The 12,071-nt window shown below is 34.7% G+C and overlaps 1 protein-coding gene across 2 annotated transcripts in view; it reads left to right on the plus strand.

The window, feature by feature from the left end:
* Nucleotides 1–9,821, plus strand: part of CGRRF1 (cell growth regulator with ring finger domain 1) — a 28,561-nt gene extending 18,740 nt beyond the window's left edge. The window contains exons 3-6 of one of the 2 annotated variants that reach the window (XM_002753920.7): nt 203–380; nt 524–671; nt 8,085–8,192; nt 8,408–9,821. In XM_002753920.7, coding sequence (XP_002753966.1) covers nt 203–380; nt 524–671; nt 8,085–8,192; nt 8,408–8,728 — 755 coding nt within the window. In that variant the 3' untranslated portion in view covers nt 8,729–9,821. The remainder of the gene's footprint in view (nt 1–202; nt 381–523; nt 672–8,084; nt 8,193–8,407) is intronic. The other variant, XM_009006053.5, reaches the window with a different exon arrangement.
* The last annotated feature ends 2,250 nt before the right edge of the window (nt 9,822–12,071 follow it).

Here is a 12,071-nt window from a genome sequence, read left to right on the forward strand (position 1 = left end):
AACAAATGTGTAGACATTGAGCTTTTATATCTCTTGTTATAGAGGCCAGTTTCCTCATTTATAGGTGCATACCCTTTAACAAGTTCTTCTAACTGCCATCAGCCTGGCCAGGATCCAAAAGAAAGCTTTTGTTACTCACCCTGTATGATTGTATTAGAAGTTACATTAAATAATTTTCATTCTTTCTCCCTTGTTTTTACAGCTGGCATAACATTGACAACAGATTGCCTTGAAGATAGCCTCCTTACATGCTACTGGGGCTGCAGTGTTCAAAAATTATATGAAGCTCTGCAGAAGCATGTTTATTGCTTCAGAATAAGCACTCCCCAAGCGTTAGAAGATGCTCTGTATAGTGAATATCTCTATCAGGAACAGTATTTGTATCCTTTTATCTGATAGACCCATTAGCACATGAAAATTAGACTTCTTATAGATAAAGTGTTGCTAACTTGTTATTGATCATTTTTGGTATATTTTTGTTCTTATGGTTATAGTGGCAATTTACCTTTACATTTTTAAAAAGTATTAAAAAGGATAGCAAAGAAGAAATATATTGCCAGTTACCAAGAGATACTAAAATTGAAGACTTTGGTACAGTGCCTAGATCTCACTATCCATTGGTAGCGCTGTTGACCTTAGCTGATGAGGATGACCGAGAAATTTATGATATTGTAAGTAATTGAAAAATTTGAAAGCATTACCTTTACATGATTTGAATGCTGGTTCTTCATTATTTGATAAGTAGAAAAAGTTTTATTTTAATTTCTGAGGCTGTACATTTGGCCTAGAAACTTTTTTCTTGAAAAATGAGGCTGGGTGTGGTGGCTCACCTGTAAACCCAGCACTTTGGGAGGCCAAGGCAGATCGATCATGGGGTCAGTTCAAGACCAGCCTGGCCAACATGGTGAAACCCTGTCTCTACTAAAAATACAAAAATTAGCCAGGTGTAGTGGTAATCCCAGCTACTTGGGAGGCTCAGGCAGAGAATTGCTTGAACCCAGGAGTTGGAGGTTGCAGTGAGCCAAGATTGTGCCATTGCACTCCAGCCTGCACAATAGAGCCAGAATCTGTCTCAGAAAAAAAAAAGAAAAATGAAAAATGGGGTATACTCCTATTTGGTTTTTATATGTGTAACAGTACCTTCAAGTATGATTCATTTTTTAACCTTATGGATTCCAGTAATATGACTTTATTTAGAAAATAAAAGATGTATAATGGCGAATAAAGTTAATTTTATCATTCTGTATTCTGTTAATATCATTCTGAATTAAGTTAAATTTATCATTCTATATTTGTTATATAGAAACAGTCTGTTGGGAAGCATATTTATTCTGAACATTTTTAGCACTGAAAAAATAAGCATAATAATGATCTAAAGCGCTCAATTTTAAGATAGTATCCACTCGTTTTTTGTTTTTTGTTTTTTTTTTAACCTGTTTGCAGTCACCTTGTTTTCATCAAAGCCCCTGCTGCACCTGTATCTTATATATCTGGCCCATGTCTTTTCAGTAATTATAGTAATCATTATGTGTTAATTATTTTTTCAGTCTGGTAATTTATTCCTATTAGGAAGTAAAAAGTATCTTAGAGATCAAAGAGGACTGAAACTTTGAGAAGCCTCTGAGTATAACAGAAACTTACACACGAAATAAACTTTTGATGAAGTTGTATCATGGTAAAAATGTCCTTACACACAATGACTACTTTTCTCAAGTGTTTAGATTGTTCATTTATAAAGGTATGGTAACATTGTTTTGTGATACTTCATAATATGCAAAGTATGTTCACATCATTAACTTTTTTTTTCCTTCCAACAACCTGGTTTGTTAGGACAGGGCAAATATCCTCCTTTTACAGACTGAAACAGAGTCAAGAAAATCCCAGTCATTCAGGCAGTAATGGAACAGGGGCTTGACTCTGAGCATTTTTTGTTTTTTGAGGTTTTTTTTTTTTGCAGGAATATCTTCCTGTAACAAGTGTACACTGAGCTTTGGAAAGTGCAGACTCTTTGGAAATCTAGACCCTACTCATTTGCAGTTAACATCTGGTTTTTTGGTTTTTAATCTTTTCAAACTGAAGTTCCATTGAGCTGAGGTCAGCTTATTTTTTCCAAGTCATGGGGAGCAGAGGGGAAGGAAATGGGGATATGTAGGTCACAAGATACAGAGTTGCAGATACATAAGATGAACAGGTCTTGAGAGCTAATGTAAACCATAAGGATTGTAGTTAATATTATATTGCTTTTGGGATTTTTGGTGCTATAGCCACACACAAAAAAAGTGGAAGTAACTATGTGAGATGATCAGTGTGTTAATTTCCTTGATTATAGTAACCATTTCACTAGATATGTGTATATCAAAACATCCTGTTGTATACCTTAAATATATTCAATAAAAATACAAAATACAAAAGTCATACCTGCAGTAGTGTATTTCCAGAACCTAGTACAGTGCCTCGGACACAATAGGGGTTCAATAAAATTTTGGTAAATTAAAAAAAAAAAAAAGTCATACTAGGCAATGTTAATGAGCCTCGTAGAGCTTGACAGCCAAACACCTTCGTTGTACATTGCATGCACCTTAGTGTGCATGAGAGGCCTTCTGGCTTCCTCCCTCCCTTCCCTCCTTTTCAGTTAGAGATAAATAAAACCTATTAAAGTGGTGTCTTATATTTCCAGCCTCTTTGTTCTGGACCCTGCCTACTTGTGCAAGGAAGCCCTTCTCTCCCCATTGTGTGCCCCATCTCTTCTAAGTTTCTTGTGTTCTGTTCTCTTTTTTCCTTTGGTTCAACACAAAAGGATCAGACACAGTCATTTTCCCTCCCAGCTTCCCCATTGGATTCCTTTTCCCTTCACTGATAGTGCTCTCTATCTACTGTAGGTACTGAGGGTCTTTTTTTTTCTTTCTTTTTATAACTTTCTTACTCTGTCCAAACAGGGAGTGATTGTGTATCTGTGTGGTAAAATGTATATAACATAAAGCTTACCATTTTAACCATTTTTTTTTTTTTTTCATTCACATGACCTGCTTTATTGTTTACCATCGAACAACTGTACAAACATCCATTCTCCTTTTGGCAACTGTTACATTGTTTGTTGATTTATACTACTATGAACAATAATGTCTTGTTTCTATTCATCTTATTTTGTATTTTCTGCTTGCCTTTAATTTTTTTTCTTTAATTTTTCCCCTCCAATTTTTCCCTGCCAATTTGTAAGCTATATTTTCTATTTTATGCATTACAAATTATATGTATTTTTTTAGCCAGTCAAATTTAGCAGTGGGGGATAGTATACTACTCTTAATTTTAAAATATAAATATTTAGTTATATATTTTTCTTTTTTTTTTTTTTGTTTTTGTTTTTGTTTTTAATTTTTTTTTTTTTTAATTTTTTATTGGATTTTAGGTTTTGGGGTACATGAGCAGAGCATGTAAGACAGTTGCATAGGTACACACCATTTTAACCATTTTTTGTGTGTGTTTTCAGTTCAATGGCCTTGTAGGCCAGAGAAGGGTTTGCTATCAGGTCCCTGATCACACTTTCCCAGCTGTACTTGTGGGAGGCTTGTTCCCATAGGGGAGCCTGAGTGTCTCCCAAGGGTTAACAGCCATCTTCTCTTGTGCTTTGTATATATCTCCATGTCTGTCCTTTTGAATGTCTTTTATTCTCCTCTGTGGGCTCCCTCCTTTTTTTCCTGTTAATTCTCACTTCTCTCTGTTTCCTATTTCTCATATTGGAGGATAATATTGGCTCTCAAATATATTTATTAGTATATTTAGTATTAATGTTCTCTGTGTATAATTTTAAAAGCCAATTAACCATTTCCAATTTCTTTATCATGTGTGGTTTTTCAGTATTTTATCTGGGTCAGGGACTATATTTTTTAAGTTATTAATAAAATATGTTTATTTTAACAGCAAAGAATTATATTTAGGTAGTACAGTTAGGAACCAGTTTGTTATTTTAGGTTAAGAAAAAGGAAAGCAGGAATTGTTACTATAACATTTTGACTTTAAATTTGTTTCGTTTTTACTTAATTACATTGGCTTTTTTTCTGTATTGTTCAGATAATACATTTGTGGGATGAAAAAAGTTAGAAAGTATAGAAATTTAAGACAAAAGCAGAGAAGTTTAATAATCTGTATTTTATAATCTAAAAATACCCACTGTGAATATTTGTCTCTATCTTTCTAAATCTTTGTAATTTTTTTAAAGATAAAATTATATATTTTGTACTATTTTTTGACCTGCTTTCATTTAATAGTATATTCAAATATTTTTTCCATATCAAATATATACCCACAACTACATATATAATTAGTATGATAACTTCAGAGGCTTTTAATATTAAATGACAATTTTTTATTTTGAGATGGAGTCTTGTTCTGTTGTCCATGTTGGAGTGCAGTGGCATGATCTTGGCACACTGCAACCTCTGCCTCCCGGGTTCAAGCAGTTCTCCTGCCTCAGCCTCCTGACTAGCGGGGACTACAGGTGCGGGCCACCACACCTGACTAATTTTTATATTTTTAGTAGAGACGGGGTTTCACCATGTTGGCCAGGCTGGTCTTGAATTTCTGACCTCATGATCCACCTACCTTGGCCTCCCAAAGTGCTGGGATTACAGACATGAGCCATTGCTCCTGGCCGACAGAATTGTTAGTATGAAGTGATAACTACTGTTTTCCGCTAATCCTGTCATTTTTATTTAGTATTAAAAGCCTCTGATGCCATTGCTATATTAATAAATCTTTATAAACTTGTAAAGAATATTGTGTTTTTACAACCAAAGTAGGATTTTAAAACTTTTTATTTGTACATAATTTCAAAAAGTTACAAAAATAAAAAAGTAAAAGCACACATATACCCTGTACCTGGATCACCTATTGTTAACATTTCTGTCCTTTGCATTATTGTTCTCCCATTTATGTATGTATGTATTGATTGATTGATTAAGGTAGGGGCCTTGCTCTATTGCCAGGCTGGAATGCAGTGGCACAGTCATAGCTCACTCATGGCAGCTTCAACCTCCTGAGCTCAAGTGATCCTCCTGCCTCAGCCTCCTGAGTAGCCAGAACTATAGGCATGCACCACTGTGCCAGGCTAAATTTTTAAAAAATTTATTTTTGTAATGACAGGGTCTTACTGTGTTGCCCTGGCTAGTCTCAAATTCCTGAGCCCAAGCAATCCTTCTGCTGTGATCTCCCAAAGGACTGGGATTACAGGCATGAGCCACCACACCCAGCCTACTCGTATGTTTATACATACACATGTATATGATTGTATATATTTTTAAGTATATCGTATGTATATTTTAAATGAATGATTTGAGAATAAGTTGGATACATGATGATTCTTTTATCCCTAAACACTTCAGTGTGGATTTCCTAATAGTAAGGATGAGTTCTTGTATAACCACAGTATAGTCATCTGCTTTATAAATTTAACATTGATACAGTATTTTATCTAATACACAACCAATTTCTCTTCTCCAGTTCAGGTTCTAGTCTAGAGCCAGATTTTATATTTGTCATGTATCTTTAGCTGCTTTAATCTGGAACATTTCCATACTCTGACATGAGCATTTTTGAAGGGTATAGTCACACACACACACACACACACACACACACACACACACACCCTATTTCTCATGTATCTTTAGTCTCCTTTAATCTGGAAAATTTCCATGCTCTGACACAAGCATTTTTGAAGGGTATAGTCACACACACACACACACACACACACACACACACACCCTTTCTGTAAATTAAAACATTCTCATTTTGTTTGTCTGATTTTTCTTAGGATCAGATCAGAGTTATGCATCTGCAGCCAGTGAGCTGCCCGGGTGATGATGTGTCCTTTTCAGAGTGCCACCACTAGAAGCATGCAATGTTCTTTTCTCTAATTGGTCATGTTGATTTCGATCTCTTAGTCAAGGTGTTATCTAATTTCTCCACTGTTCTGCTTTTTTCTCTCCCTTGGTCTGTGTGGAGGCACTGTAAGATCATGTAAATATCCTGCTTTTTATTAAAATTTTTCTTTTTCCCTAGATTTAACATCCATTGATGATTCTTGCCAGATTTTATCTTTGCTGTGATGGTTGCAAAATAATTGTTTTCCAACTCTAGCCCTCCCTCCAGTCAGTTCTTGGCATTCTACAACAAGCAAGAGACTTCCTTTCTCTCCCACTTGTTTGTTTGCTTATCTGTTGTTTCTATGGCCTCATGGATTTTTCCCCAGTGTTTTATAATTCATGACTGAATTTAATTATTTTGGTGCTCAAACTGCCCTTTCTCTGCTTCCTGCCAAGACTGAGGATTTATAGTCAAATTGTGTCTGTAGATTACTTGGATTAGTTCTCTCAAAAGTCGGAAAACCGTGTAAAGAAATATACTAATGTTGTTTTCCTCCATATCCTTTCCACTCTGTTCCCACTTTTGCCAGTCCTTAGAGATACTTGTTTTCTGATTTATCCTCCCTGTTTTTTATTTTCTCTATTTTCTTACACAAAAGATAGCTCATTTTCTTTGCTACATATGCTCTTTTGTACTTTGCTTTTTTTCACTTCAGAAAATCTCCTGGAATTTACCGCACACCAGTTAGCAGAGATTGTCTTCAGTTTTTTGTTTTTGTTTTTGTTTTAACAGCTGCGTAGCACTGCACTGTGTGTATATGCTGTGCATATTCCATAGTTATTCAGCCAGTCTCCTCTGCTTGGATATTCAGGTAGTCTCCGGTATGCTGCAGTAACAAATAATCTTATGCTGAATAATACATATATACATGTCTTAATATTGTTGGGATTGTATGGCTGAAGTATAAATCCATGTTGTTTTGTTAGATATTGCCATTGGAATTGTACCTTTTTGTAAAAAACCATTTCCACTAGTAATATATGAGAGTATATTTCTGTAGAATGCATTGACAAGCTTTTGAATTTTTGTCAGTCTGATGAATGAACAATAAGTGCTGTATTAATTTTAATTAAATGTCTTTTAATATGGTCAAGGCCCATGTTTATATCTTTTTATGAATTGTTGGTTCATGTCTTTTGCCCATTTTTCTATAGAATTTTGACCATTTTTCTTCAGTTCTTCATAAATTAGGAATATTAACCTTTAATCTGTGATATACCTTGTGAATATTTATTCTAGTTTGTCATGTTTTGACTTTTTAATGGTGCTTTTTGTCATGTATATTTTTAATTATTATATAGTCAAGTGTATTTTTTTCTGGGTTTAAAGTCATAGTTAATGTCTTCCCTACACTGAGACTAAAATAGAATTTATTCATTTTCTTCTAGTACTTGTACAGTTTTATTTTTTACATTAAGATCTCCTATGTGTCTGGAGTTTATTCTTATATATAGTATGAGGAATGCATCTAATTAGATATTTTTCCAAATAGCTATATGGTTGTCCCAATACTGTTTATTAAAAAAACTCTTTGCTGATTTGAGATGACACCTTTATGATATTTTAATACATAATTAGATCTGTTTCTGGACTGTTTATACTGTTTCATCCATCTGTATATTCATGTGCCAGTTCATACTGTTTTAATTTTAAAGATTTTGTAGTATGTTTTATTATCTAATGGGGCTAGTCCTCCTCAAAGCTCTGTCTTTTCAGTATTTTCCTAGCTGTTCTTTTGTGTTCATTTTTCCATTTGAGAATTTTAGAGTCAGTGCATATAGCTGTCTAAACAAAAGCGTTTTCTCTGGTCCCCTTATATCCAAGCTTCTAAAAAGACTGTTTAATATTGACTTTAATTCCTCTCCTTCATTTCATTCTTTAGTCCTCTCAAAGATTCCTTTGTCCATTGTGATCACATTAAATTTGTAAATTCGAATACAATTAAAATAACTGCCAGATTCCAGTAAGTGATTCCTCTGCAGTGACTATGATTTATACAGATTAATATAAATTTTCCAATTTATCAGCCTTTTTTATTTTTGAGAAGCATTTTTTTTTTTTTGGCAGAAGACAAAGTATCTAGAAGCAGTTGAAAAGTATTTTTCACATATTTGTGAAATAATATAAGATTTTAAGTACTGACCAGTGTTCAATTTTTATTTTAGATTTCCATGGTGTCAGTAATTCATATTCCTGATAGGACTTATAAACTATCCTGCAGAATATTGTATCAATATTTACTCTTGGCTCAAGGTCAATTTCATGATCTTAAGGTAAGTTGTACTCTGTAGCCTTTTGTTTACAGAGTATCAAAGAATGGCCATTTATGAAGAGAGAATTTTTTTTTTCAGTTAGTAATTATAGAAGATGACTGTCCTTTGCAATTGGATTTGCTAGCTCATAAATATTGAGCAGCTCTTATGACCCCCAGTTTTAAAGAGTAATTGTTATTTATAATAATCTTTAAACTTATTTCTTTGATTTTCAGCAACTTTTCATGTCTGCAAATAATAATTTCACTCCCTCCAACAATTCCTCTTCAGAAGAAAAAAACACAGACAGAAGTTTGTTGGAAAAGGCAGGACTCTCTGAAAGTGAAGTTGAGCCATCAGAGGAGAACAGCAAGGACTGTGTTGTTTGCCAGAATGGGACTGTGAACTGGGTGCTCTTACCGTGCAGACACACATGCCTGTGTGATGGCTGTGTGAAGTATTTTCAGCAGTGCCCAATGTGCAGGCAGTTTGTTCAGGAATCTTTTGCACTTTGCAGTCAAAAAGAGCAAGATAAAGACAAACTGAAGACTCTTTGAAGACATTGTAACACTGAAAAGTACACTTTCTATTAAAGATGCAGAAATTTATGATCTTGGAACTCATCATAACATGGAATCTACAGTATTGACCATCAATGAAAATTGTATTTTAACTTCATATTTCTATGGTACATGGATGATAAAAATTAATTATTCCCTTCTGCTTAGTGAATATTGGAATCCATCTGTGTTGAATCATAAAAATTTATTCAACTCTTGAGAAGAATGTAAGAGTTTGGCCTTTTATTAGCTAGATTTCCTATTATGTTAATTAGAAAAAATCATTCTGAAAGGCAATTCATTGAAAATTTGAGGAGAGGAAGTGAAAGTCTTAAGATTCCTACCTTTGATGTAATCTGGAGTACAATTAAGAAAAAACTGACTTCTATTTAAAGTAATTAATTGTGTGTTCCCCAGTTTATACAAAGGAGTTGGAATGAACTGCTTTAAATCTTTTCCTGAAATACTAGTTTTTATAAATATCCATCTGTTTGATTTCTAATGTCCCTTATCATAGTTACATAAATACAAGTCATAGTTTATAAGTATAGGTTCTTAAATCATAAATATAAAATGTAATTCTTGACTGTTTTCAGTGTATCATAAAATGATATCTATAGGAGGCAGATATATAAAATTTGGATAATAAGATTTTTTGGGCAATTTATTAAATTGATAGTCAGTATGATTAGATTAGCAGAATGTGATCTACCAGGGAAGATCTGTAAAACCTTTAATGCCTTACCTTAGATTTCCGCCTGCACAGCAAATCCATCCAAAACTGGGTGGGCGTGGGCGGGCATGTTAAAGAGCTAGAAAAATCACTAAAAGAAACAAATAACTATTTTTTCTAGTGTATTTTTATTCCAGATAAACCCTGTATCTTTCTGAATAGTAAATTACTTTGTTCATCCATTGTTCTGTCTTTGTATGAATTGAGAAACTTGTTAGGCAAAAAGATCCCACCCTCTTCTCTTTCCAAGATGACTAAAAGTAAAAGATAAATCAGAGCTTTCCATGTTTTCAGTTAGAATTATTCTTAACTCACCAAGAAAGCAGATCATGGCAAATAAACTGTGAACTTCGGGGAGATTTTTCAAGGCTCTTTGTCCTGTTTGTATTAAGAATAATGCCTTTGCATCTGTATCTTTGTATAATTTTATTCCAACCAGGTATAGCATTCTGAAGAAGATATTATTCTCCATTTTATGAACCAAATCAAACGTTCATCTACATTCACTAGCTATGTAATAAATACCTTCTAGGAGCCAGATACTTGTTGAGAGTCTGGGCTACAAAGAATCAGGCAAGACTCCTGACGTCAAGTATTTGAGCATAAAAGGAGCATTGATGGCTAATTAGAAACACCCCCCGCCCCCCACCACCGCCTGCTGGAAGTTCCTAAGACTCTGTTCCAACCCTGCCATTGGAAGCAGGGTAGTCCAAAGCTACAGTCCCTGCTGCCCTTAACTAGCAGTATAAGAATCTTGAAAACTCTTTGTTGTGTAAATTGGGGGAATATTCATATTCCATCCTAGCTATGCTGCCTCTCGATAGATCTCTTTGTACCTTAACTGTCCTAGACACATAGTTGGTTTCTAGTCAGAAGTAGACTCCACCAACCCTGCATTCTTATTCCATGTTTCGTAACTTTTTTGTAGTAAAATATACATATATATAATTTACCATTTTAACCATTTTTAAGTGTAAAGTTAGGTGACATTAATTACATTCACATTGTTTGGCAACATTCATCAGTATCCAACTCAAGGATTTTTTCATCATCCCAAACTGAAACCCCCATACCCATTAAACAATAACTACCCATTCTCCCTCCCGCCAGCCTCTGGCAACTACCATTCTATTTTCTGTCCCTATGAATTTGGCTTGTCTAGGTACTTCTTGTAAGTGGAATCATACAATATCCTCTTGTGTCTATCTAAACTTAGCATTTCTTAAACATTCATCCATGTCATAGCTTACATCAGAATTTCATTCCTTTTAAGGCTGAATAATACTCCACTGGATGTGAATGCCACATTTTGTTAATCCATTTATCCATCATTTTCATAACTTAAAGATGACTTGCCTCTAGTTCTTGTTGGAGCTACAGTAATTATAAATATGAAGGATTTGGTAGGTTATCAAGTAAAAATAAGTACACTAATTCCGAGGGGCTTGTTGTCAGAATTTGCCAGTAGATGTGAATAGTGACATTTTGTGAGGACACCTATAAATTGATTTTATTTCAATGGATTATTAGGAAGATGAAATATTTGCTTTATATAGATGCTGTTTTTCAAAAGTAGCAGCTTTTGGAACCAGGACTACATCTTAGCAGACTTGACAGGTGAGTAGCCACCTCCTCTTTTGGTGACCCTTTCTTTCCAACTTAAAGGAGTCCATTGCAAAGCCATATAACTTAATTGCACCAGGCCTTCAGTGCTTCTCAATCCTTTAGTTTGATGGACTCCCTGCTGAATTCCCACATGGCTATTTCAGACCTCTTCTACTTTTTTTTGTTTGTTTTTTGTTTTTTGAGATAGAGTTTCACTCTTGTGACCCAGGCTGGAGTGCAGTGGCGCAATCTCAGCTCACCGCAACCTCCACCTCCTGGGTTCAGGCGATTCTCCTGCCTCAGCCTCCCAAGTAGCTGGGATTACAGGTGTTCACCACCACAGCTGGCTAATTTTTTGTATTTTTAGTAGAGATGGCGTTTCACCATGTTGGCCAGGATGATCTCGATCTCTTGAACTCATGATCCACCCACCTCGGCCTCCCAAAGTGTTGGGATTGCAGGCGAGAGCCACCACACCTAGCCCTCTTTTCAAGTTTTGTATCCCACCACTGTTATATCACCCTCAGTAAAGACCCTTCAAGACCTAGTATGTTGTGGAGGTTATGTTGGACCCTGAAGTCAGATAACTTGATTTGTATTTCAGCTCTGCCACTTAATGGCTAGTCACCTTGGAGAAGTTATTTACAGTTTCCTTAACTATAAAATGATAATAGAATAAAACAAAAATAAATAAGTAAATAAAAAATAAAGTGATGATAGAGCTTGCCCACAGGCGGTTGAGAGTATTACACCATGAATATGTGTAAAGTGCTTACATTTGTGATCTCCATAATAAGCCCCACGTGTGATTGGTTCTACTGTAATTTCTTTGCTTAGAAGTTCAAAATCAGTAGACATTTTTTTTCTCTTTCCCCAAGAAAAGAGATGTATTATATCTCCTTTTGAGGCTAACACTTTACTTAGGTTCTTGATTTCATCCCTGCTTGTTCCCTGAACTTATTTAATTATTCATTTAATAACTAAACAAATAATTATTGAGGG

The sequence above is a fragment of the Callithrix jacchus genome, chromosome 8, assembly GCF_049354715.1.
Source record: "Callithrix jacchus isolate 240 chromosome 8, calJac240_pri, whole genome shotgun sequence".
NCBI lineage: Eukaryota > Metazoa > Chordata > Mammalia > Primates > Cebidae > Callithrix > Callithrix jacchus.